General features: G+C 45.2%; 2 protein-coding genes across 3 annotated transcripts; both read left to right on the forward strand.

Moving 5' to 3' along the window:
• The first annotated feature begins 139 nt into the window (after window positions 1–139).
• On the forward strand, window positions 140–12,084 carry LOC133347486 (carnitinyl-CoA dehydratase-like). The gene is made up of 6 exons (XM_061559774.1): window positions 140–475; window positions 2,581–2,748; window positions 6,431–6,525; window positions 7,486–7,630; window positions 8,426–8,575; window positions 11,050–12,084. The coding sequence occupies exons 1-6, from the start codon at window positions 277–279 to the stop codon at window positions 11,277–11,279; spliced, it is 987 nt and encodes a 328-aa protein (XP_061415758.1). The 5' UTR covers window positions 140–276; the 3' UTR covers window positions 11,280–12,084.
• A 1,638-nt stretch (window positions 12,085–13,722) lies between these two features.
• On the forward strand, window positions 13,723–27,492 carry DRC3 (dynein regulatory complex subunit 3). 2 transcript variants are annotated; one of them, XM_061559778.1, is made up of 13 exons: window positions 13,723–13,876; window positions 15,209–15,375; window positions 16,471–16,587; window positions 16,794–16,960; window positions 17,092–17,238; window positions 18,133–18,252; window positions 19,333–19,445; window positions 20,244–20,418; window positions 21,047–21,178; window positions 22,031–22,101; window positions 23,271–23,394; window positions 24,339–24,470; window positions 25,915–27,492. In XM_061559778.1, the coding sequence occupies exons 2-13, from the start codon at window positions 15,216–15,218 to the stop codon at window positions 26,023–26,025; spliced, it is 1,569 nt and encodes a 522-aa protein (XP_061415762.1). In that variant the 5' UTR covers window positions 13,723–13,876; window positions 15,209–15,215; the 3' UTR covers window positions 26,026–27,492. The 2 variants fall into 2 exon arrangements, with proteins under 2 accessions (XP_061415762.1, XP_061415764.1); XM_061559780.1 differs by lacking the exon at window positions 13,723–13,876 and adding an exon at window positions 15,029–15,048.
• Window positions 27,493–27,710: the final 218 nt, after the last annotated feature.

Genomic DNA, 27,710 nt, shown 5'->3' on the forward strand with positions numbered 1-27,710 from the left:
ACTTGACCCAGATTCCTGAATCGACAACGAGTTCGCCGTGAGCGCGACACGGGAATCGAATCGACTGGCAGGGCCCACTCTCTCGTCTCCCACACACACACAAACACGTGTGTGTGTGTGTCCTTTTATTTTTTCTCTTTTTTTTCTTTATTATTTCTTTTTTCTAATAATTTTTTTTCTTAGTTTTTTTTTCATTTTTGTTATTTCTTCTTTTTGTTCTATGCTTTCTTATTTTTTTGTATCCAGTACTGCTGTAGGGACATCGGCTCCGTGAGGATGACGCTCCTGCTGAAACGTCATGCCGTCAGGATGAATCTCCTGCCGAGACGCCCTGATGATGATTGCTGGTTCTCCCGTGTCTGTGTCTCCTTGCTGCCCCGTGTCTCCCGTGTCCCCCCTCTCTCCCGTGTCTCCGCTGCTGGGCGCCTCTGTCGCGTCCCCGGGTCGAGGGGTCTCTGCACGCACGGGGAGCCAGGTGACCGTGGTGGATGCACGCACACAATGGCAAAGATCCCCCGTGTAGCCTGTAACAGACTGTAGGGGCAAGTGCTGTTAGCGAGAAGCACCTACGAAGGCCGGCACTGTGGCATACGAAGGGGGTGGGTGGCCAACGCCACGCCCGGCCGCCTTTGTCTCCCTAGTAGCGATGTTTACACGTCGCACCAGGTACTCATTTGAGGCTGAGTCGACCTAGGGGAGGCCCAGGACCGGTTCAGATAATCGTCACCCCCACGCACTCGCGCGCACGCACAAACTTCACTCTCGTTGAGGATTGCTCCGCTTAACAAAATAGTTCCGCGGTCAAGGTTCGTGAGTGCGTGCGTAAGTCGGGGACGGCCAAAACAGCCTCCAGGCGTTAAATCGACGTCAAACTTCAACAACCCCAGGAGGAGCCGTGTACCCTGGTTCGCCAGGGGGAGGCAGTGCAGCACACACATGGACTCCACTCGTTCCGTCTGCATGGGATTGAGTGTTTCCCCCTCGCACGCGTGGGTGCAAGCAGACACATGGACTCCACCCGTTCCGTCTGCATGGGATTGAGTGTTTCCCCCTCGCACGCGTGGGTGCAAGCAGACACGTGGACTCCACTCGTTCCGTCTGCATGGGATTGAGTGTTTCCCCCTCGCACGCGTAGGTGCAAGCAGACACATGGACTCCACCCGTTCCGTCTGCATGGGATTGAGTGTTTCCCCCTCGCACGCGTGGGTGCAAGCAGACACGTGGGCCCCACCCGTTCCGTCTGCATGGGATTGAGTGTTTCCCCCTCGCACGCGTGGGTGCAAGCAGACACGTGGGCCACACCCGTTCCGTCTGCATGGGATTGAGTGTTTCCCCCTCGCACGCGTGGGTGCAAGCAGGCACATGGGCTCCACCCGTTCCGTCTGCATGGGATTGAGTGTTTCCCCCTCTCACGCGTGGGTGCAAGCAGACACGTGGGCCCCACCCGTTCCGTCTGCATGGGATAGAGTGTTTCCCCCTCGCACGCGTGGGTGCAAGCAGACACGTGGGCCCCACCCGTTCCGTCTGCATGGGATTGAGTGTTTCCCCCTCTCACGCGTGGGTGCAAGCAGACACGTGGGCCCCACCCGTTCCGTCTGCATGGGATTGAGTGTTTCCCCCTCGCACGCGTGGGTGCAAGCAGGCACATGGGCTCCACCCGTTCCGTCTGCATGGGATTGAGTGTTTCCCCCTCGCACGCGTGGGTGCAAGCAGACACATGGGCTCCACTCGTTCCGTCTCCATGGGATTGAGTGTTTCCCCCTCGCACGCGTGGGTGCAAGCAGACACGTGGACTCCACCCGTTCCGTCTCCATGGGATTGAGTGTTTCCCCCTCGCACGCGTGGGTGCAAGCAGGCACGTGGACTCCACCCGTTCCGTCTGCATGGGATTGAGTGTTTCCCCCTCGCACGCGTGGGTGCAAGCAGACACGTGGACTCCACCCGTTCCGTCTGCATGGGATTGAGTGTTTCCCCCTCGCACGCGTGGGTGCAAGCAGACACATGGGCTCCACCCGTTCCGTCTCCATGGGATTGAGTGTTTCCCCCTCGCACGCGTGGGTGCAAGCAGGCACGTGGGCCCCACCCGTTCCGTCTGCATGGGATTGAGTGTTTCCCCCTCGCACGCGTGGGTGCAAGCAGGCACGTGGGCCCCACCCGTTCCGTCTGCATGGGATTGAGTGTTTCCCCCTCGCACGCGTGGGTGCAAGCAGACACGTGGGCCCCACCCGTTCCGTCTGCATGGGATTGAGTGTTTCCCCCTCGCACGCGTGGGTGGGTGTTCGCCGAGTGCTCCGGTGTCCAAAGACAAAGATCGCCCCCGTATAGCCTTGACCAGAATGTTGGGGCAAATGCTGCTTCGCGACCACCTAATTGGCCGGTAACACCTTAATATATAGAGGGCCACTGAACTTGGGCAACTGTTGGTGCCCGGCCGCCTTCTTGCTCGTCCGGAGTTCCTCACCCCTCTCGAGTCGTTCTCTCTCTCTCGCTACGAGAGCACGCGAATACCTTTTGCGGCGCGTTACAAGTCGAAAATATTCACGTATATAAATTAACATTTGTACTCTTTTGTTTTTTCAGGTACAGGGTCAGTTGTGAGTAAGAGGCACGGCAACATTCTGTCGGTCGGAATAAACCGGCCTCATGTCCGTAATTGCGTCAACGCAGAGGCGGCCCAGCGGCTCCACGAAGCGTTCACCGCGTTTGAAGAGGACGATGATCTGCTCGTGCTGGTTCTGCACGGCATTGGTAAGTTCAGGAGACAATTCGTTTCGCTGTTCCTCAAGTGAAGGAGCACGGAGTAGAGTGAGTTATAAGTAATGGTTCATAGGTTTGGTTACATGGCCAAAAAACGCACTGTCGCTCATCAGTTGATGCATGTTCTGTTGTGGTTGATGATCACAAAAGTGCCTTCGAGGAATGTCAAGGCCAGGAGGTTGCGATGTTTTGGTCTTGAGCGGATGTCTATTCTGGACCTCCGCGTTGTTCCACTCCGTTCTCCGGCGTTCTTCCCGACGTGGGTGAGATTCTAGGATGGTGACAACAGGGGCCGTCCATAAATGACGTCACGCACCTAGGGGGGGGGGGGGGGGTCAGACATTTGTGACGAGGTGGGGGTTTGAGAAATGTGACGTCACATCAAAATGCGCAACTTTCAATAAATATAGACAACACGTTCTACTGAATTAAATATACTTTTTAATACAAAAATTCTCCTACAACATCAGAGTGCAACGCCACATTAAATACGCACTACAATGACAATAGTTTAAAGCGATTTGAAGCATGTTTTTTTTTGGGGGGGGGCAGAGCTTTGTGACGTCATATTTGAGGGGGGGGTCTGACTTTTTGTGACGCCGTGTGTAATTTATGGACGGCCCCACAGCGACATCCCAGAAGGGGGATCGGCACTTGAGCCGGTAGCGAGGTACACTCTTGAGGTCTTGATCGATGGGTTGGTTGTCGTTGGTAAGAGGGATAAATTATAACATTTTTTTACAGAAGACCTCTTCTGCGTGGAGATTTGCGGGGACCAATTTTGCAGCTCCTGTTACCCATGGGGTTATTCGCAACGGTATTCCACTTATCTACAGGAAAACATCCAGGGATTAAGCTCGGATAATAGGAAATATAGATCCGTGATGAGTTTTGGTTTGCAGATCCAATGGCTGCAGGGGATAATGGGAGTCGTGGGTAATGGGCTAATTGCTAAACGTTTATCTTGAACGTTTGACTTGGCCAAGTAGATGTACATCACAGGTGCGAGGAACTTGTAGTTTCCAAATCTGCACAATGGCATCTCTCAAGGTGGTACCTGAAAAAAATATTCAACGCGTTCCCAATCAGAACTGCAAGACCATCACTTACACATACTGTACAGTCCCCAATGTTACGTGCATACAGAAGCCCTTCAGGAGTACATGACACAGCCACTATTATTAACCCTTTCCAATTGAAGCACAGTGCTGGAATGCCATTAAACTGCTTTCCATTCTCCCCAGTTAAGCCCTCACAGGCTAATGCTTTCATGTATATAAAATGTGTCAAAGATGGTGTTCCCATCCTAGCACATAAAGCAGAACCTTTATGCTCCAATTAGCATTTGTCGGCACTTATTTCGGTAGATTTTGTCTGACTCACTATTCCCAGACACCCCCCCACGCCCCCCAAGGCTGTTCTAGCCTTTAATGCCTCCCCAACATGCTCGACTCCGCGTACAACCAGCGCCCCCAATACGTGCGCACGACTTACGAAACACCCGTCGTTTTATGATTTTAAGGTCGTACGCTAAAAATGTCAAAATTCTTTAAGTAGATTATTTTTTCATGATCATCATGAGACCTCCTTTGCCAGTTTTAAAGTATGATGATAGGGTTTTCCCCTTTCTGGTAATAAAACACGTGTTGATATGTTAAAACACCAAACTGAAACCTTTGCAAGGAATCGTGTCGAATTTACCAGTTTCAAAGACAATGCACATACTGTCAGAGCATGTATTTTTTGTTTGCATGTTCACCACAAGTATATGTGGTAAATGCAGACGTGATTCCTTGCAAAGGTTTCAGTTTGGTGTTTTAAACATCTTAACACACCCGTTGTATTGCCAGAATGGAGAAAACCATATTATCATAATTTAATGCTGGCAAAGGAGGTCTCATAATGTAGCTGCTCACCCCGAGCTCTCAATGTCCTGATAGTGCGTTGTCTTTTTGCTATTCACCTTTTGGCGTCCTCTGGTCTAACACTGTTTGAGACTCGGCTCTAAAGAAAGCTGTCTCTGGTGTGGACCAATCATTTTTAAAGGCAATGCACCATATACTGTCAGAGCATGTTTTTTTGTTTGCATGTTCACCACAAGTAAATGTGGTAAATGCAGACACGATTCCTTGCAAAGGTTTCAGTTTGGTGTTTTAACATTTTATCATGATCACATAATGACATCATGATTATACTATTCAGTGCCAATGTTATTACAAGGTGTAACATTTACGATGAATGATTGTACGATGAAGGCTGGGCCCAAGGGTTTTTGGCAGAAGCGTTGGTGAGGAACTGTATGAGAGAAGAATTCCGAGTAGGTGGAGGTCGGCGCCTCCGCAAAGTTGAGAGATACGAAGGCGCATCGTGTTAAGAGACGAGCATTGTAACGCATTAGACACTCCACGTTAAACAAAATTAATGGATATTTAGTGACCGTATTATTACCGGGAGCCCAGCATAAATTTGAAAAACCCAGATGTTTGCGTGATGCAATCTTGGCCCGTCGCCGCATTCCCCTCGCATGTTGAGATCACCTATTTGGTACGGCCCACTGCTCGTGCTAAAAATAAATAGCGCAGGCGGTTGTTCGTGCACAGCGAGTGCCGGGGAGCGCTCCAGGGGCAAGCGAGTCGTAGTTTTCCACTTTGCGCTCCCTGCTAGCTGTGAGCAATTGCTTCATGATCACCCCCAACAGAAGCGAGCATGGACAAATAATTGGGAGGCACGACTTTCCGAGCCGCCTCCTCGATGGCCTTGTACTTAACAATCCAAAATTCCGCTGGACATGAAAGGACACTGGGAAATACCCCATGGTTTAGGGCCTTGAAAGAGTACAATCTTTCAGCCGGAATACAATCACCACTCCGATTTGAGTACATTCTTATAATTACAATCATGTGAAAAATTTATCTAACAACATATTTACTCTGTGTAACAAAACCCATTCAATGAAAAAACATTTCCGTTAAGATTATTTATGATTGTATCAATGTTCAAAAGTTGTTTATATTCATTATTTGAGTTGTTAATGTCTCCTCAGACCATCCAGTGGAGGAGCATACCAGCTGATTTTACGTTACTTGAAAAAAATTACCACGAATCTCAATGGGCTGACACCTGGCCATAAAGAGCATCTGTTTATTATTATTTCACATGAGCAGACCGGTGGATCTGACTGCATTAGTTTCGCTGACAGGCCGTGCCATATCAAGCGGATCGTTATTGCTGCGAGTAGGTTTACTAGGAGATGGTTGCCGTACCCATATGGTCTGACACAAATATTATTACATTGGTTTGTTTTACTATACAGTAAGCATATTAACTCGCTCTGTTTTCAAATTAACAATTTGTGCAGTTTAATTTACCCTTTGGATACACTGACGTCTGCCATAGCAACGTTGAATTTCTACCACTGGCTCTGCTGGGCTGTAAACCAAGAGATAAGTACAAATGCTTCAATGCTCATTTGAGCAGCAAATTACTTTTAACTTATTGACACTGGGCACAGGTTTGGGGGAGGGGGGTGCGTCTTACTTTGTGGCGTCTTATAATGCGGAGAATACGCTAGCTACTGTTTCATATACGTTCGTAACGTTCTTGCGAACGTAATTCCAAAGAGCCTTGGTAAATTGCATGTGCGTACTATAATGTACTTTTGTTTTTATTCCAGGTGGAAACTTTTGCGCAGGGTACGACTTGAAAGAACTCGCCAACACGACAACACCGATCACAATACCAGACGTAGGCAAAGGGCCTGGGCCAATGGTGAATGCCTTGTCATTGCTTGACATTCTACGCAGAGAAACTTGAACAACCTCTGTACTGCAAACGTGTGACATTTTTTAGCATAAGGGCAGGCAGGTCAGATCAGTCGGCCAAGGCACCACAGCACTAAACACCAGAAAACAGTTGCCCATTCACCCAGCCTCTCCATGAGGAATGATGCACGTTGACATTTTCCCAACAGCGGTGGCAGTGTGGCTCACACATGGGAGAGCTGAGCTGTCACCGCTGGGTTTGAATCCGGGTTCAGCCACCCGTGGTTAAATCGGGTTCTCAATTGTAGTGAATTGATGGATATCAGAGAAGGATGAGGTGATCTAATCCCCATTGCTTTGCTGACGACATACCACCCCACCAGGCATAGGTGAGGCAACTGGCGTGACCCATTTTTAGCGTGGAGATATCAAACGCTGCGTAACGCAGATGTTACACACAATAAGGGGCCTCTGTACAGACTATGATCTCTACTGTCCCTGTCTGTGCCTCCCTCGCCCTGCGCCCAGTCTCGCTCTCGTTTGCATTCCCTTCTTGTCCCCCTTCACTGCAACACACAGAGCAATCATCTTCACTATCATTGCTTCTGTTCCTCCCTTAAAACTACCCCCATGTCTTCTCCCCTAGCCCATCCTGCTGCTGCTACTCCCAGCTATGACCAGGCCTACCCCAACCCCTATCACTACCCCTTCCTTGATACCTGTCACCATAACTACACCACCACTTTTCATGATAATCCCAGTTCTTATTATCTCAACCACCATCATCGTATGTACAATGTATACACAGTAATCGTAAAGCGCCTCGGAACAAGGCGCCGCTGTGTAAATCTATATTAGACAACGTAAGGCGGTTTCCAGATCGCTGCGCATGGAATATTTTGAGAGATGCATCATAAGTACGTGGACGTGTCGCTCCTGATGCGTCGTCATTGCTGGTTTTACGCAGGGCCCGTCGCGCATGGAGCTGACGAAGCCTGTGATTGCTGCGGTGAGCGGCTACGCCGTGGCCGGCGGGCTGGAGCTGGCCTTGCTTGCGGACATGAGGGTGGTCGAGGAAGATGCCACGATGGGTGTCTTCTGCAGACGGTTTGGTAAAAAAGAGCACATTCGTTCACTTCAAAAGTCGTCTCCCCTGCTGTCGAAGTAAACTGTTAAAAGACGATTCGTATACGTTCAGGGCATCGTCAGTGGTGTCTGGTGAGAGTGTTTGGTGAGTATAATTGCCTAATGCAGGGGTCGGCAACCAAGATAACAGGAAGATACATTTTTTCGAATTCGGTAACAAGTCAATATTTCAAGAGCTGCGATGCGTGTGAATACGTCACGAAGCGGTCCTTAATGAGCCACATGCGGGACTATAGGTTGCCGAGCCCTGCCTATGGTGAACTGGACTATTATGGCCAGGGGTCGGCAGACGAAATAACACGAAGAGCCGTTTTTTTCTCCAAATTCGGTATATAAAAAAATCAAGAAAATTAAGTCCTAAAAGAACTACATGCGGCTCCAGATCCGCAGTTTCCCAACCCCTGGCCTAGTGGGTAGTGAGCGTTGAAGGTCTGGTGGCAATGACTGACGAGTGGTGATTCGTGTTAGGTGAGTGGTAAGTGTCTGGTGTGCATGTCACGTGTCTGGTGAGTGGCGTTAGGTGAGCGGTGAATGCCTGGTGATGTTCAGGTCTTGTATCACCTCACCCCAGCTGTAGGATAGGCTGCCCTCTAGTGTTACATGTTAGAATGATGCCATGTCGTCTATTGTCTTAATCAGTAATTATAAATTCGGAAATGTTGACTTAATAGTTTCAAGCGCATTGTTTCATTTGTCTATTATGAGAGGTCGACGATAATAATGTCTAATATTTTAAAATATTGTTTCTCCCTTTTTTGTAGGAGTACCTCTGATCGACGGAGGCACTGTCAGACTTCCCAAGTTAATTGGACTGTCCCGAGCTCTGGATCTTATTCTGACTGGCCGTCCAGTTGACGCACAGGAGGCGTTCCATTTTGGATTGGCCAATCGGATTACGACCAAGGGAAAAGGTTTGCCTCACACGAAGACAATTTTTACCCCTTTATATCCACGGGCACATCTGAGCCGAGCCAGCATGGGTAGATTTCCACTGGCTATTTACCGAACTGAGCCATAATCTTTGTTGGGGAAAATCTGGGCTCGGGGCAAGGCTAATACGGCGTGCAATGTGTCCGACATCATCTCAAGCTAGCCAGAACGTTGGGGCGCTGAAGAAATGTGTGTTGTGTGTACGTATGCTTAACTTCTTTCGCACTGTACGTAGCCAACCGTGCTAATCAGAGGTGCTGTGTTAGAGTGTGTGTCTGTCTGTGTGTGTGAGAGAGCGTGTGAGTATATGCCAGTGTATGTGCGAGTGTGTCCGTGTGCGCCACTGAGTCATCGACATGCATCTCGACGTCCCACTGTGCGTGATGTCAGCGGCACGGATTTGCTTCTGCAGTGGGCAAACAAAGCCTGTTCCTCCTGACCGATGCCGGGCTGGCACAGTTTAGATGTGCAAGTGGAAAAGACGTATTTGTGTCTGCAAAGTGAGTGAGCATGGGGGCCAGTATTCCAGTGAAAGCTACTTTAAGCATTCCATATCAAAAATGTCGCGAATGTTCAAGTCAATTAAAAACCCAATTGATGAGAAACTCCACTCATCTATGCCTCCAAAGTCACACTCTGTGTCGGTGTACTTGTATATTTTCCCACTACACTCAGCGCTATAACATGCCCATGAATAGTTATCCATACTCGCAAGTGATCAGTACAACCTCTTTTCCTCTCTTCTTCGTTAGTTCCATTCCGTATTCCCGTAGAGACGCTGGGGCCGAGTGAGATCTCTCCACCTGTTCCTGTCTTGCACCAGCTTTACGGCTTCCTCTACTCGTCGCACTTTTTGTTCGAGATCATTTTTCACCGACTCAATTGAGTGAGCCTTTCGTGCTCCTCTACGTTTTGTGCGCCTGTGCGTGTGTACGCCAAGTCCACAATTCTCTCTGGATCTGTCCTAGACGCGCGTCAAAACCACCGCAGTCGTCTCTCTCCTGGTTCATCTCTTGGTCAGTGTAACCTCTTGTTCCAGTGGTTCTCTTATTGCTTCCATTTGTATTGTTTCTAGCCTTAGACACTCACTATTCTTCTCAGCCAGCTCATTTCAGCAGTTGCTATATTTTATTCATCAGATTCCCCCATTACCCAGAATTTGCAGCCATATGTGAATATCGACAATGATCACTCCAACACGAGAGGAACAGCATTATCTCGATAGTGATGGCGTTCAGATGTGATCAAACACATCCACGATTGATTTTTACTAACAAGTCGTTTGTGAAAATCATATTCATCCGAAAACTGTATCTTAACCCTTTACATGCTGTAAGCGATTGACGGCCTTACGTGTCGGTGCACAACGATGCAGTCATTGATTGAGCGTTCTCTTGTGGAACAGTGACAGAAAGACGTTTGATAACCTGAACCTGGCCACTGTGCAGTGTGGACGCTGCGGTAGAATATAAAATAATGAAATTCTGTCCGACTATAAATAGTATGGTATCTCATTACTTTATACTTGCTCTCAAATTTTAGTTGGCATGGCAGCTTCCACACGCAGTTCCGCATTTTCAAATCTTTTTTCTCGAGGCTATTCCTGTGAGTCCGGTGTGAGAGATAGATAGGAGAGGTCATCGACGCAGCACGGATTGGGCCGCGTTGCGTGCGCTCGCTCCTGCACTCCATCCTCCTGCCGTTTCGCTTGTCAATGAAGGGAATGAAAAGTTTGTTAAAATATTTTTCACTCATTTGGGGAAAATGATGCTCCTACCCTTGGGCGTCGACTTGGGCCCAGCGGCCTCGCGTTCGCCGCTCGTTGCAGTGATTCACGGTTCGAATCCGGCGTGACACGGTGAAAGTTGGTGAAAAAAATAATAACCCCATGGACGTCATTCGCAAGAGCAGGCCATTGTATGCCGGCGTCGGGATCCAATTTTGCCGCATTCGAAAATTACACCGCAAATGACTCTATTGGGATTATATATAAACACACACAACGTAATAATCGGCCCCTACTGCCAGACTAATTAATGCCCCGGGTCTCTCTTGCAAATGACACTCTATCCTGGTCTCCAGAGTTCTCACCTGGTTAAAAACAAAATATATTTGAAAGTTTGAAAAGTGTTTTCATCATTGCACATAAGCATGAAACTAAATTAGACACGTTTTTACATCTGGCACTACCACAGTTCCTTGTGGTTGTGTTCCACTGGCAGATTTACAAAGGAGCTGAATACCTAGTGCACTAGGCAACATGGAATTGTCAGTTTTATTGGGAATAAACAATATTATGCACAACAACGTTATGTTGATATTGCTGCCTTTGATGTCTACTATTTGGGCAAACATTGTACTTTGTAGGGTGATGCAACCTATGGTACAATACACAATACCGTAATACTATGTCGCCAATATTATGTATTACAAATATTTGTGTTTGTTTCCACAGCATTTGAAGAAGCTATGAAGTTGGCAGAGCAGATTTCTTGCTTCCCTCAGAAGTGCCTGCGATCAGATCGTCAGTCTGCTTACCGCAACGCGTTCTGTTCTCAAAACCATCACGAGGCTTTGCAGTTTGAACTTAACAATGCCAAGCATGTAATTAGCGAGGAATCCATTAAGGGTTCATTAAAATTTAAATCTGGATATGGCAGGGGAGGAAGATTTAATGACCCCTAAGGATATTAATGCAAACATCTAAGGGACAAGATTGTGATTTCAAATACTTCACGAGTATACCACCACTGATTCGGTAAAGTAACATACGATCATTTTGAATTCATTACCAACAACACCTATATTCAGTATTAATAAGACAATATCTGTGCTAGTTTATTCATTCTTGCTAAAACATGTTCTGCAACAAAGCACCAGTCTGTGGGCCTGAATCATGTATAATTTAGTTTCTACTCTCTAGTAGAATGGACTGCATGATTAAAAAATTCGATAACAGCAATCGTGCCAAATTTGGGTAGCGGTCTTCCGGGCCGGTTCGTCGTGCAGAATGTGTGTGGACCGGTGGCGATAACCCCAATTTCTGCGGGCCACGTTACAGCCAATCGGTTGCCGCAGGGAGTGAATCGGGAGCCGAGCGCGATGATGTCACAGCTGTCCGGCCGAGCCGACCAATCGGAGCGCGTCCGACTTGCACAAATGCCGATGTGTGTGTGTTGCTTTGCCCTCCACCAAAGGGCGATATTGTAGTTTTTACGAGGCTTGACGCCTTGTATAACAATTATGAAGATGGGGGGGGGGGGGTTGGATGGGTTCGTGGATAAGGTGGAGAATTATGCTGGGCTGTGTGTAATTGCCTGAAGACAGTATAGCAAGTGGATGATCATTATCCCCTCTGATGATGAGTTTCCTCTGGGTACTGCAAAAGACTCGGTAATAAAAATTGGGACTCAATTTGATTTTCCCTGGTATACTACCCCTTCTGCTTCAGTATTGTCTTTGTTATCGGTAGCAACAGCACCATTGTAGTCATCATCATTCGCATTAACATATACATCAACAGCTGTCGCAGTCATCAAACTATTAATAATCGATGTACCAATGACATCTTTATCATTCATCATGGGACCTCCTTTTCCAGTACCAAAATATGATACTGTAATAGGTTTCCCCCTTTTTTCTGGCAAAAAACAGGTGTAAAGATGTTACAACACCAAACTGAAACCTTTTGCAAGGTATCATGTCTGCATTAACCACAATGCTTGTGGTCAGAATTCAAAAAAAAACATACTCTGATATATGCATTGTCCTTGAAACTGATTGGTCCACACCAGAGACAGCTTTCTTTTGTTAGACCAGAGGACGCCACAAGGAGCCTTTTGACGTCCTCTGGTCAAACAACGTTTGAGACGAGGCTCAAAAGAAAGATGTCTCTGGTGTGGACCAATCAGTTTCAAGGACAAAATCAGAGTATGTTTTTTTTCATTCGATTTAAAGCTTTCGTGACTGCAGGGATTCATATTCTTGGTTCTTTCGGTAAAGTCACGTAGAAGGGAACTAATAAAATAATAAAAATAAAACAATACAATTCTCACGACGTTTCGATTGCAACACAAGCAATCATCATCATGTGTGAAAACCACAGCATTGTGGTTAATGCAGACACCATTCCTTGGAAAAGGTTTTAGTTTGGTGTTTTAACATCGTAACACCTGTTTTTTGCCAGAAAAAGGTGAAAACCCTATTATTATCTTAATCATTATCCCACTCATCTTCATGTGCTTGTGCCTTTTCCATTACACTACTTGCCGCAAAGTTCAGAGCGACAGTAACGTGCTCCAAATTGTACAATGAAGTGCAGAAAATCTGTCATGGAATGGAGGCACCACAAAAATATACATTAATTTGTGCGGAATGCTTTGCCATGCATTCTTAAGTACCTCCTACACGCCCGACAACCCCTTGATATGATTGATGTGATTCTGCACCACGGTTATGCCCCTAACCCCAGTCTAACCCTCAGCCGACGTAAGGCCATTCAGCAATTGCGGCTCTGGCGAAAGGTGATGTTTAAGCTTAATTGGGTGTACGCGAATTTCCAAAAATGCTGAATGGGTCCAATTGTCTTTAAAAAAAAGTAATTTTCCCAAACGGTGGCAGTGATGACGGACAAAAATAGCGGCATGAATATGGGTGACGGAAAAAAGGAACGAAACGGGAGGATTTCTCCACAAATCTGGCTGTCGCCTGATGAAGCCAGTTGTAATTACTGGCGAAACGTCGTACTCAGATTGTAAATGTTGTGGCTTGGCTCTCCAACACACAACCGGTGTGCTATACTAGTAACGAATTGGCATGTTCTGTTTATGTGACATACTTTACTAATTGGCTGTGGCGGGTTTAACAACACATTTATATATTTATGCGAACTAACCCAGAAAAAACCTGTACTAATATGGCTCTGTATTTCCGCTGCCCCCGCCGGCCCCGCCCCCTCCGCCGCCCCCACCGGCCCCGCCCCCTCCGCCGCCCCCACCGGCCCCGCCCCCTCCGCCGCCCCCACCGGCCCCGCCCCCTCCGCCGCCTCCACCGGCCCCGCCCCCTCCGCCGCCCCCACCGGCCCCGCCTCTACCGCCGCCCCCACTGGGCCCTCCCCCTCCGCCGTCTCCACTGGGCCCTCCCCCTCCGCCGTCTCCTAGCAACGGCGACGTCGCCGTCTCCTAGCGACGGCGACGCCGCCGAGGGGAGCGGAGGCGCAGGAGGCGGCCTGGGCCTCGCTTCATCTCCTCCTCCTCCTTCATCTCTTCCTCCTCCTCATCGCGGTAAACGACGAGAGAGGCGCCTCGCGAACACGAAGCGGTCCCCCAGACCCCCAAACTTGTGCCAGGCTAGGTGCACCGTGAAGAAGTGCGAGTGAGAGGGAAGGTCGGGGAGCAGAGGCAGATGGGTCCCCTCACCCCGAGTAGCCTTGACGGGCCTGTTGGGGCGAGTAGCCGTGCTAATGAAGGTGCCGGCACTGTGGCACGGGTTGGTGGGTGGCCATCAACACGTACCCTGTCAACACGTACCCTGTCAACACGTACCCAGTCAACCCGTACCCTGCTAACATGTACCCTGTCAAGCCGTACCCTGTCAACACGTACTCTGTCAACACGTACCCAGTCAACCCGTACCCTGCTAACATGTACCCTGTCAAGCCGTACCCTGTCAACACGTACTCTGTCAACATGCACCCTGTCAACACGTACCCTGTAACACGTACCCTGTCAACACGTACCCAGTCAACCCGTACCCTGCTAACATGTACCCTGTCAAGCCGTACCCTGTCAACACGTACCCAGTCAACCCGTACCCTGCTAACATGTACCCTGTCAAGCCGTACCCTGTCAACACGTACCCAGTCAACCCGTACGTACCCTGACAACACGTACCCTGTCAACCCGTACCCTGCTAACATGTACCCTGTCAAGCCGTACCCTGTCAACACGTACCCAGTCAACCCGTACCCTGCTAACATGTACCCTGTCAACACGTACCCTGTCAACATGTACCCTGTCAACACGTACCCTGCAACACGTACCCTGCAACACGTACCCTGGCAACACGTACCGTGTCAACACTTGCCCTGGCAACACAAACCCTGTCAACACAAACCCTGTCAACACGTACCCTGTCAACATGTACCCTGTCAACGCAAACCCTGTCAACACGTACCCTGTCAACGCAAACCCTGTCAACACGTACCCTGTCAACGCAAACCCTGTCAACACGTACCCTGTCAACACGTACCCTATCAACCCATACGGTTTACCCCGTATTCTTGTCCAGGGAAATTGAGTTTTCAGGTCCATACGGCGTACAGCCGTTTCAATATGGGCAAAAGTTTTTGTCAATTTGTTTGTGTTTCTCCCTTGTGATGGGACTTTGTAGGGTGAACGTTGAGATTTACAAGGGCACGGGGTGACCAATAATGTCTGAATTGGTCTGTAACAAGGTAGGGGTACTGATAAGGGGTTGACAGCTATGTAAGCGGTTCGACACCACCACCACGCCCGGCCGGACACACACGCTTTGGTCTAAGTTTCCATGTTTATTTGGAATAAGCTAAGACGTGTTGTTGACAAAATGCCAAAGTGTGTTTCTTTTCCTTTCAGGTACAAAATGAATCAACTGTACGATTCGGGGGAGCCGAATATTATTGACGAGGAGATGTTGATACAGGCCGTGGAAGAACAAGACCCCAAGCGACAGCCTGGAAAGATTTCTCATCTGCAAGACGTTGACTTCAAGGAGATAACGCAACTGAGACTTGACTTTAAAAGTGAGGACGTCTTCGCCGTTTATTGCTGATTGAGGTTGCGTGCCATATTTTATATATTATACTTACTTGAATGATTTGACCTTTGCTGATGGATCCATTGCAAGACATTGTACTTTTATTTAACAGGCAAAAAATACAAACTTAAACACACATCATCTTAATCATTGTCATTGGAGGCCTCCCTCCATGCCAGCTCCAGATAATGCTGTACGCGTACTATGTTCCGAAACGATTTTCTCAAAAATGTGTGCACACTGCCTACCTGGCGACTCGAATCTCACTCCTGCTCCCGCTCATGTACTTCGGCAACCAAGGGTCTTCTTGTCTATAAAGCCCCAAGTCAACCATCACTCAGTGGGAAGTCACTGCTGCCCTTTTGCTGCCCCCTTAAGATTGGAACGTGCCTACCTACCGGGCCATATGTCCCATCGAATGCCTGTCCTTGTTAATGTCCTGAGCCAATTCAGTCACCTTCACTCATTTCCTCTGCCTATGACTGCCTGTCTCATCTGTTAAATTAATTATATATATACAGTATACTGTGTGTATCATATAAATGTGTGCCATCTGTGAAAAAGATTTTGATTCTCCTTGATCTGCATGATAAACATTTTGTTTTGTATGGTGCCTAAAGTTGCAGTCGCATTTACACCGTACAGACATTCAAATTGTATTGTGTTCTACCTGCCCAAATATTGTACTGTATTGGAGAACATTCGTGTGTGGAGGTGTATTTGACCATACTTCACTATGCTGGTCAGTGCAGGTTGGTCAATTTCTAGAGCTTATTCATGGCAGCATAGTACAGTACAACAATTATTTTTGGTGCATTTCCCTCTGCTGCTCATCACGTTGCCCCACAGTAGTCTATATCACCTGTTATGCATGGTGTCCACCCATCCAACCACAATCCAGACGCAGCTCTGCTTAGCTTTAGATATATTTATGAACCTGGATTATTTAGTCATAGGTTGTGATTAATTAATGAATAACAAATTTCTGAAAACACGTTAAATGTGCTTAATTTTACTTGTGCAAACACGTCTCATTATTCATACCGCGTCGTAATGATTTGTGTTCCGTCACATTTTCCAGACATTCTTAGAATTGATAACCTTTGGCAGTGTAACAACATTACAAAACTGCAACTGGATAACAATATAATTGAGAAGATTGAAGGACTCGAGTCACTAATCAATCTCCAATGGCTCGGTAAGCATTCTATCTGTGTGTAGTGTTGAATACAAAGTAATTTGCGAAATCTATTTGGTGCACCTGTACAGAATTTTACATTTTAATGTGTTGTCCGTCACTTCCACAGAGCACTCTTTTTCCAATAAGGTTGTTTCTCAGCGTGAGAATGTAAACTTCCAGCGATGTAGTTAATAAGGAAAAAGGATTTTGTGTGTGTGTTGTAGATTTGTCATTTAATAACATTGAAGTTATCAAAGGTCTGGATACATTGACAAAACTGGAAGATTTGAGTATCTGCAACAACCGAATTTCACGGCTGGAAAATATGGACTCATTAAAGAATTTGCAAATCCTCTCTGCTGGAAACAACTCTCTGGATCAGTTACCAAATGTAAGCCTTCAAACAATGGTTGCGTTCACATTACATTTCGTGTAAAGAAGTTAGTTCATTCACACCACACACATCTGCTGCTTCAAGTCATTCCAAGTACATTAATTTTTGTTGTATATTTGTTGTTGCAGATGGTTTACTTGAGAACATTTCCTAGACTTAGTTCTCTCAATTTGAGAGGAAACCCTTTGTGTGAGGATGAGCAATACAAGTTTTACATTGCTGCATATTTACCAAACCTGGTCTACTTGGATTTCAGACGTCTGGATGACAATACGGTACGTGTTTAAAGTGATGTACTTGCAGAAAATATTTGTAAAAACTTTTTCCCATTATTGTCGTTCCTTTATTCATGCAATCCATTCATCATAATTTACTGTCATCAATTCGCTTTCACAGAATTCACGCATCATCACAGATTTGCTCCCATGGCTTCCTCTAATATATTTCATTCACCTCGTTCTCCACCATCTCAATCAAATGTACCGTTCATAATCAACGTTTTTTGGGTTTAGATCGCGTTATTTATAAATGTGTCGTAACCCTCCACCACCCAACACGGCCAATCAGCAAAAAGAGTGTCACGTTGACAAAAGACAAATAGTTCACTGCTTTAGCCCACCGGTGTGTTGAAGCGTGAAACCACAACATTTACAATTTTTGAGCACGACGGTTCGCTGGTAATTGCATCCAGCATCATCGGGCAATTCGCCAGAATGGTGAGGCTCTGCTCTGGCTCCCGGTCTTAAATAGAGCAGCAGCAGGGTGACGTCATCATTAACTCATCAACTGATTATGAATAATATTGGTCGCGAAAGCCTACGTGTTAAACAAATGTATCGTTGTTAATTCTTTGCGAAGCGCGTTGGTTCAGTCGCTAGATACATTCCTTGAAGATATGATAATGTGTATGTCCACACATTACTAAAAAAAGAACATGGCACTTGCACAAAATTAAACTATAAATGGAACTGTTAAATAAAGCGTGCAATTATCGAATGGGTGATTGCAATGAATCACTGCCTACGTAAAAATAAAATTGAAATGTGTATGTCTGTCAGATATTTAGTGAAGAGCAAAGCATTGCCAATTGTGTTATGTGCTTTTTGTAGAAGTGGCATTTAAACATTTACTAGTCTGCTTTAACACAACACATTTTATTTGTCTCCTAGAAAGAGCAAGCATTTCAAAAGTATCACTATTTAATTGAGGAGCTCAAGCATAATGAGAACATTGCATTGCAGAAGAAAGAAGAGCATTTGCAAAAGGAAAAAATGCTGGCATTGCATAAGGTATTTATGTCTATAAATATATGGGACTGATGAAACAGTAAAAACCCATTGCATTAACGGTTTCCTCCAATGTTGGTGATGGAGACATTGGCAAGCTTTTACCAAACTCAGATAAAATGAACATGCACCACCACTGCATTAATGGAGCACTTCTGTGCCATCTATTTTTGGACAATACAATTGCCATTTCTCACAGTGTCACTGCCTTCCTTTCCAATCCCATAATAGAACTCTCGCTCAAATACACTTTAAGTCAAATCACATAAAACGTACCAATTTTAAATTAATTATCTATCTATATTCAGCCTCTAAAATACAGTGTCGTGTTAGCTATGCACGTAAGTCTCACGAACAATGAACAGGTGTGTGCATGGAATCCAGAGCTCCTCCAATCCAGAGCCTCTAGAATGCCTGCCATGATCTGCAGAGGATGGCACAGTTCAGAACCGCGAAATCCCTCCACCGGTCGGAACTGGGTCAGTCTTGTTGAGATCTCAGTATTGCAGTCGGTCTCTTAGCCCAGCTCCAGGGGCAAGGGGAACAGAGGCAGTGGCAATAGTAAGATCCATAACCAGTGGTCCTCACAGAACCACTCCTCCACCCCTGCCAAAATGAAAGCCAGGACTATTGGATGGCATTGACAGGCTTCTATATCTGGAGGGCCTGAGAAAATCTGTCCTTGAACAGGATAATTTGAAATTTTACTCCTGAGTTATTCCTGACCCCAAAGTCCTCTGGGGGATTCTGAGTGAGATTGAAGTTCCACATGGGCACCAAAATGTTCAAGATAGAGACTCTGGGGTTCAAAAGAAAGGCGGTCAGGCCCGGTGACTGGTTAGCATCGATAGACCTGTCTCCACATTCCAAGAGTGCTAATTCCGAGAAAGATTTGATTTTCTTCACCATGGGAAAAACCAACACTTCCAGTTTAATAACTTTGACGAGAGCACGTGTAAGTGATACATTATGAGAGAGAAAAAATTGATGGAATTCAAATTAATTATTGGAACAATCCCAGTATTAATGCTCCCGTAAGTTGATGAATCTCCTGGAATAGCAATGTTCAATGTCTCTTTACAGGCTGCATTTGTGGACACTCTGGATGACAAGGCTGTCTTTGACAACATGTTTTCTGAAGATACAGATGGTGCAATACTTCAATCATTGCCTGAAATGTCAGGTTTTGTTGATGAATATCCTTTTGATTGTATGGTACAATAATTTATCCTGTATTTGTGTGTATTTTATATATACTGTACACATTTGTTGTATCACAAATAGAAATGGGCACACACATAGTGTGTGAATAATATGGACATCATGTACGTGATATAATTGCACATACATTCAGAGGGACTTGAAATATACTTTTGGTTTTGAGTATCATATGTGGAGGATTATATCCAGGGGGTGCTTGGAATTCCTTTACATGATCGTGGAAGCAACTTGGAAGTTTGGTATACAATGTGGCGAGAAAGCATCGATGATCTCACCAGGAAGATGAGATCACAATGGGTGGGGGATGTCTGAACGATGGATGGGGGCAGGCCACTGAGATAGGCCAGCTTTTGAGTGGCAGACAGAAGCATGCGATCAAAGGAAAGCTCGAAAGGCAGATGAAGGGACACGAGTAGGAATTTCAGTCTTTTAGAAGGAAGTCCAATCACTGTGGGACCTGGCATATGGAAGGCAGCATCGTTGAGGTGTCGTATCTACACCTTCATTGGTTGTAATGACCTTTTGACCTCTGCTTCAGAGAGGGTTACCATGAAAACAGTAGGGTAAGTTGTACTCACAAATTCACAACCAAGAGAAACATTGCCAATCTTCACTTAGCAGGATGAGACACAGATCAACTTAACTCTTCAGATGGCAGTCATAACGGATAATAGGGTAATGGTGTAACCCCGTAATGTTACAACCGTTAACGTGTTAAAGGAGAAAAACAAAAGCGTTGCTTTGCACTTGCCATTTTCCTTGATCACAGTTACTTATCGACAGAAGTTTGTTGCCATTTGCCAGAAGATTTTTGAATATGGACTGCAGCAGTATAGGCAGAGGGAGGAAGAAGTCGATGATTTCACCAGGTCTGTGAACGAAGCGAAGGGCGACAACCGGCAGGCGGCTTCAGCCATCATCGGTGATTTTGAAAAAGAAAACGCGCAGGTAATTGACAACCGACATTAAAAGCTACGCTTGTTAAAGGCTTACGGAAATTACTTCTAATTTGCCCTTGAGTGATGTTGAGGTTGCAATTAAACGTATTGTGGGGAAAAGGTTCAGTTTCGTGATGAATATGTAACATGAGCCTATTGAAAATGTGATACGTTTATAATAATAAAATGCATTTTTTAGCACTTGCCGCTATATACATGTGTGTACGAGGAAGGAGGTTCGGATTTAGATATGTTCGGATAATTTACATTACTGGGGAGAGATAGGAAATTTACATTTACAGGGGACAGATTGGAAAGCAACTGGGAGAAATTGTGGGGGACAAAGAGTGGATGCATTTGTGTAAAATGGAAGTACGATACGCATAGCGAAAGGAATGAGCGGTGGTTTCAACATGGAAAAGATATAATGTGGGCATAAGTAGCCAAATGATGAAATTAAGCCGGACATGGATACACAGATGGGGTGGGGGGGGGAGTCTTGGGCATAGCGGGAAAGCTTGAGGCAACTATGGGAGGGAAGGCATGGAAGAGGTGGAAATGAACATTGTGGCTCTTGGTGCCAATTAAAAAAATCGATTGCTATATTAAAGTGCGGTGAACGTGTTTGTGTTTTAAAGCTTCTCGAAGAAGTACAGCAGATCACCGATACTACTGTTCTGGATGCTAAGATTTTGGAGCACAGCCAGAAAATAAATAATATGTGGGATGCGTTGATGAAACTCGAGATCCAACTGCTCGACCAGCTGGAGGTGAGAAATGTGAAAATATGCCTTTAGTGTCATATAATTATTGACGTGTTCTGGCCTCAAACACCAAGTGAGTCGGAGCCGAAACACTTCAAAACCAAATTCTCAGAAGTAAAATTGCTTGCACTTTACGTGGAAAATTCTGCACTAATCTGCCCTTTCAGAAAGCATTACTCTAAATCATGAAAAGGGAGAGTGGTGCCCATTCCCATCAATCTCGAGGTGTGTGCCAATGCTAACTGAGTACCACTTCAGCGGTATAGCGGCTGCGATATTTTTGCTCCCCTTACATCGCTGGGGGGTAAGGCAGCGGTGCAGTGATTCATGCACTGCACTGTAAACTTGGTGACCCGAGTTTGAAGTCTGGCCACGGCTAACACGAGTAGCAAGGACTTTTATGCATGTTGAACTTCTTTCGCACCGTACGTAGCTAACCGTGCTCATCGGACAATGAAGAATGGTCAAGAAGTGGATTTACAATGGGCTGCAAATTATCATATAAATTGGGGTTCGGCAAGCAGTGTTGCACACTGCGATTGTATGTATACTGCTGCTGTAACCTCCCAATAATTTATCTTTCGCAACATCCTGTTGATCTGTTCACACAAATGTGAGTTTGGCCTCCGTGGAGGCTTGTGGATGTCGGTGACATTGCCCGCGTATCGGCAGTGTGGGCACTGTTGGATCGTGCGATCCGTGGTCTGGCTTTGGTGACCACAGGAGTCACATTTCTTCCGACCGTTCTGAATTTCCCATCAAAGGAGGTTACCGTATGTGCCGTGCCCTGCTCTGCGGTGGTTCAGAGCTGTGACCGCTTGTTTCCTTTGATTGCTTTAACTCTGCTTTCACCCACAGGATGTGGTGAAGGACTTTGAAAGGAACCTCACTGACATGGTTGGCGCGTTTATTGAAAACGTGCAAGGATTATATCCTTTGGCATTGTTTGCATTGCTCCCAAATTACACGACTTATTCATGATATTACTTGGTAAACCTGCGAAACATGTTAATTTCATAGAAACATGACTTTGGAGGAGCCTTCGTCCGGTGGTGGATTAATGAAGGCTTGTAAAATATTAATTTAGTTAATAAGAGATGCATCATGGTAACAGGGTAAAACATCTGCGACCAACCGAACGATTCATTGGTTTGGTTCTGCTGTAGGATCACATCCCTGGGGCGTTATGTACCGTGCCACGTATGTGCCATCACATGCGTTGACAACAAATATACACTTGGAAAAAATATTATAATAATGTATACATTATCCAGAAAAGCCTCACTGAGTTCTAAGACTTTTTTTTAGGAGGGTCCTGATTCGGAGATTTGTCTACATTCTTGTTAATCGGTGTTTTAAAGTGGGGGTTAACCAGGATCAAAAACCCACTTGCTGGACTGTCATATTCTGGACACCTCACAGCTCAACAGATTTTGGAGCCTGCCAAAGCTGTGTGGTCCGTCAATCCTTGCCTTCAAAGCACTGGATTACAGTACAGGAGTGTGGAACCCTGCCTAATGTGTATTTACCACTCTTTGTGAATTTACGCTTCTTAAAAATATTGATAATACTGTAGTTATGGGCATAGGGACGTCAACACTTCGACCCAATGGAACATTTCCGGAACAAAAACGGGAGTAAAAAGAATTGCAATAAATTGCTCCACTCCGTGAAGTTACAGAGCAGAGGTAGCCAGCTGGATCAGTGGTGACCTGATAGGTGGTTGAGAGTGCATGAAGAATCTTCAACATGTTTAAGTTTTGAGTTTGTTTAACCAGATGAAAACTCAAGAGGCCAGGATGAGTATCGTTTGCAAAAGTGACCTGGGACATTAGTCTGCTTGGAGGGGGCAATGATTGTTGTGTATACGCTCAATTGAATAATTTGTGGGTGATTTTAGAATATGTATTATTTGCCAAATGTGCTCAAAACGTATGTATGTGGAACTTCTTTCGCACTGTATGTAGTCAACCGTACTAATCAGAGGTGCAGGGGAAGGACAACAATCTAAACACAAAAATAGTGATTATGAACGTTTTAAACTGGTGTTCTCAAATGTTTTGTTTGCTCTGCCCACGTTTCCTGAGCTTCTTCCTACATTGTCCCAGTGCCGTGAACTGGAGAACAACTACCATGAAAAACTTTTAGAGGTGTTGATGTCTACATTTGACAAGATTGTCAAAAATGAACTAAAAGAAGAATTATCTGAAGATCTGAGACTGGTTTGTTGGTTTTTTTCATGTTCACCTCCAGATATTTGCTGCTAATATCAAACCAACATTTATGATAATTCTTCGTATGATGATACATGGACATTAAATTGCACTCTAAAGTGTTATAAACATCGTCGAATATTGTCATACTATACTTATATATCAACTTAAAACGTTATATTTTATAATAAAAAAAAATATATAAAACTGCCACTTTCCTAAATGGTGTTTACGTAATTTTAGGAAATTTTATTCTATTATATATGGCAATATGTTCAGGAGCTAAATACCAATGTCGAGGTCTGCTGGCCATGACGAGAGGGCTCCAGGAAAAACATGTCGTGTAGTTTTGCTGCTGCTCCTCCATTGAAAGAGCGCAGACTAACAGTGGTTTACTGAGTGGGCCAGTCTGGGCTGCTTGTCCACAATCGCACCACTGTGGCCTGTCTGTAAATGTCCATTCATAAAGGAGATGTGCATATCCGCCTGTGGGTGTCGAAAGATGAATAATAATAATAACACTACATTAATTCATAGCACTTCGTTATTACACAAAGGAATGTTTGCATATTAATTTTCTGTACAATGGATCTTGCACAAAAGACCAGAGTATAGCCCTCTCTATTAAAAATGAGACCATTGCCCACAACATTCGCCGATTATTATCTATCTTCGCCAGCTTTCATCTGCACACTTCAGGGTGAGAGCTGTTACGCGTGCCACCCAGAGCGGTGGAGAGTTTTGCTGTGATGTGATGTGTTTGTACGCCGGTGCCAACAACAACCCCTTCAATGTGTTGAAGGGAATTTGGAAGTTGGTCAGATGAACATGAAGCACATATGCAGTACGGAGCGTCGCTGCAGTGGTTTATCGTGTCCGATCAAACACCACGTCAGTTTTGTTGCTCTGCAGGTACATTAATGATAAACTCTATTCGGTGGGGGTTTATTTAGATATTCACAGACAAGGATTCACTCGTCAACGCGGCGAGTGCTTCACACGATATTCACCTACTGAAGATTGACAACAAGGAAGATGACATCATTTCTCGAGCAAACACCTGGATGGCCACCTTTGTCCAAAGGGTGAGAGCATTTTTTGGACATATTTGTGAACACCTAACCGCATCCACCTGTCAGGGCAGCACACACATCACGTGACACGCGACACTCGCCAGGTTTTCGCATTCACCAATCAGCAGGCGTGGGATGATCTGGGCGAGTTGTCCAGTGAGTATCGAGAGAGAGTTTAGGTGTGCCTACGTCACCGTGGCCTTACGCTAAATACTGAAGATAGGCAGTGGTTAAATCTTGACTTAAAGCTTTCGTGACTGCGGGCATTCATATTCTTTGGGTCTTTTGGTAAAGTCACGTAGATAGAAAAAAATAGTAAGAATAAAATAAAAAAATAAAAATGAAAACAAAGTTGATAAAAAATAAACATATATCGACGTTTCGATCGCAACACAAGCAATCGAGAAAAAAAATTACGATTGCTTGTGTTGCGATCGAAACGTCGTGATATTTTTTTTATGTTTTATTCACTTTATTTTAAATTTTATTTATTTGTATTATTTATTGTGATATTTTCTTCTATCTACGTGACTTGACCGAAAGACCCAAAGAATGTAGGCAGTGGTCATTTGTATAAATGACGTGATTTGTCCGGCAGGTGGCGCTACACCCACTGTAAATAATATTTGGTAATTTTTTCCCCGAGGTTGCGCTTGGGTCAAATGCGGTAAACCACAGGCTCCCTCCCGGGTTTCCTCACTTTCAGGATCCTATATAATGAAAATGACTCAAGTAAATGCGGTTCAACGCCCAACCCCTCTATCCACCATCATTGACAAGAGTGGTGAAGTATGGCTGATATGGAGCGTTGAGACCACATTCTAGCAGTCTGAGTAGCAAAGGCTGTTCACTATTTAAGTGTCCAAAACAATTCCGTGCTGCCTCAGCAATTGTTGGGAATACACAGAAGAGGTTTGTTTATTTGCCAACATGAAATACAGTTGAGTTTGTCCACCATTTGGCATTCCAGATGAGTGTATTCCAGTAGCATTTGTTGCGAACAAGGAAATCCCAGAACGGGATTGTACTTGTGTGCATCAACGGCATAACGTTCTCCATGGTGCCACGGTGGCGAGATGTTAACGACCTCGCCTGATATACAGGAGGTTGTGGGTCCGACCCCTGATATATATATTTGGAGTTTGCATGTTCTCACCGTGGTCGCGTGGATTTTTCTCCGGACCCTCCGGTTGAGAGTATTTGGCTGCGTTAGACTTCCACACGATAAGCCACTTTGTTGCGGTATCATTTGTGGCTAGGTCGCTTCTGAAAAATAGCTATGATATAGCTCAGTGGGTCTTACCTGGTAAAATACAAAAAGTTGTTGAGTTTCCAGTTCCACAAATGAATTTGGGTAGCCACCCACTTTATGTGAACGTGTTTATTTGTTTTGTGCGTGCGCGTCTTTGTACATTATGCACACGTACATGGTATTGACCACATCGTTCACTTGAAGGTTCAAGACGAAGAGGTGAAACGTAATCGCGCCAGGGTCACTGAGATCAACCACTACGTCGACTATCTGCACGAGGAGCTACAGAACCAGGACATCCAGGACCCTCTGTGAACACCTCTTAGAATCCCCCAAGATTCTGGAAGTGTGCGTGTAATGACATTAATGAGAAATAACAAGAACGTATTTGCCCAGGGAAACCGCACAAAGTCTGAAGAGACCGTTTCAAGAGGGTATGGCTACATTGGGATGTTTGGCCAGCACCAATGACATTGTGTGTTGGGTAACACTAAACATCTTCTGCAATTGTAGCCTCTTCAACATGGCCATGAAAGTTCTGTAACGATTTTATCAGATGTGCATAAAGGCATTTTACATTATTATTACGAGATTATTGATAGCAAACTCGCTATTATAAAGGCAAGTATGCATAAAGGGCGTTTATGTAAAGCAGACGGTATTAGTTATGAAAACGTGTTTCATTTCATTTCAGCTTTTTCATTGAAAATTGTAAACATTAGACTTACGATTCCCATCTGCCTCCCAGCACTTAGTGGCCGTCATTCGTAACCAACGCTGATGGCTCATGAAGCAAAACTTTGTGAAAACCCACAAGACGTACTTTGTTGGGCAGCAAAATCCATCCTCAAATTGGTGGCTATTTTGGTGTGCTCATTACGAGGTGGGGAGGACGAGTGAACTTGTACTTATATAAGAGCTACAAAGATAATATTTGGTATCAAACATTAGGCTTCTACGGTAAAACCTCTCAAAGGCCGAAGGGTATCGAAGATACATTCGAAAAATAAAGCAAAAAAACCTGACCAATGTCAACACATTTGTCAAGCTGCACGGCGTTTGGATATGGGGCACGTCTCTGTAATGTTCAAAGTGTTTGTAATCTTGTGATAGATTCATTTTGAAATGTAACTCGAGGCTTTTGAAAGTCATGAAAGAGCTGAAGTGCAAAATATAGCACGTTTTCCCCCAAACTATATTGTACTTTTAACTTAATTTCCGTTGTAACATTTACATGCGCTTGAATACACCATTTCAATGAATGTATCACCACAAAAAAATTCTACCGACTAAGGTGATACTACACTATGAAAAATCAGGCTTAGGCGGTAATCTTGACCCATACTTTTACTGCGTCAAATATAAAGCATATTACAATGTACAAAATGAAGTAAAAAAATCATACGATTTTAAACAAATTGATTACATTGTACCCAAGGTTGCAGATATCGGTTCAGACCACAACCCAGTTATTGTAGAAGATTGAAGCGAGGGAGTGACCTCAAGGATTTACAAATTTTATGTAATTTTACTACAAACTGTCTTAAAAAGTAATTTATCCCAAACCAACTTTAATTCTAGGAAAATGTAGTTTAATGTGTGCAGTATTTTCGATTTCCTCAAGTTGCTTATGCACCGTTTTCTATTTGGTTGCTTTTAAATTCTCTGCATTTTGTTGCACTTTGTTTTGTGATTTGGTCACCCAGGTCTCTTGCAAATGAGACTACCCCTGGGTCTCCGAGTTGTCATCTGCTTGAACAAAATAAACTTGAAGAATCTTGACTAGCGTTGACTCGGTAAAGCTATACACCCTGTGATGGCATTAGTTGAGGCAGTAGCAGCAGTAGCAGCAGAACTCCGAGGTTCTAAGGAGGCATGCGTGCATTAGTGCACAAACCAACGAAGCAAGAGATGGGGTTAGAGAAGTGAATCAAAAGATGCTTGGGTGAGGACGACCGGTAAGTGTGAGGAGAGTGTGCAAGCACAAGCAGGAATGATAG

The sequence above is a fragment of the Lethenteron reissneri genome, chromosome 26, assembly GCF_015708825.2.
Source record: "Lethenteron reissneri isolate LAM-NWPU_2019-01 chromosome 26, ASM1570882v1, whole genome shotgun sequence".
NCBI classification, from domain to species: Eukaryota; Metazoa; Chordata; class Hyperoartia; order Petromyzontiformes; family Petromyzontidae; genus Lethenteron; species Lethenteron reissneri.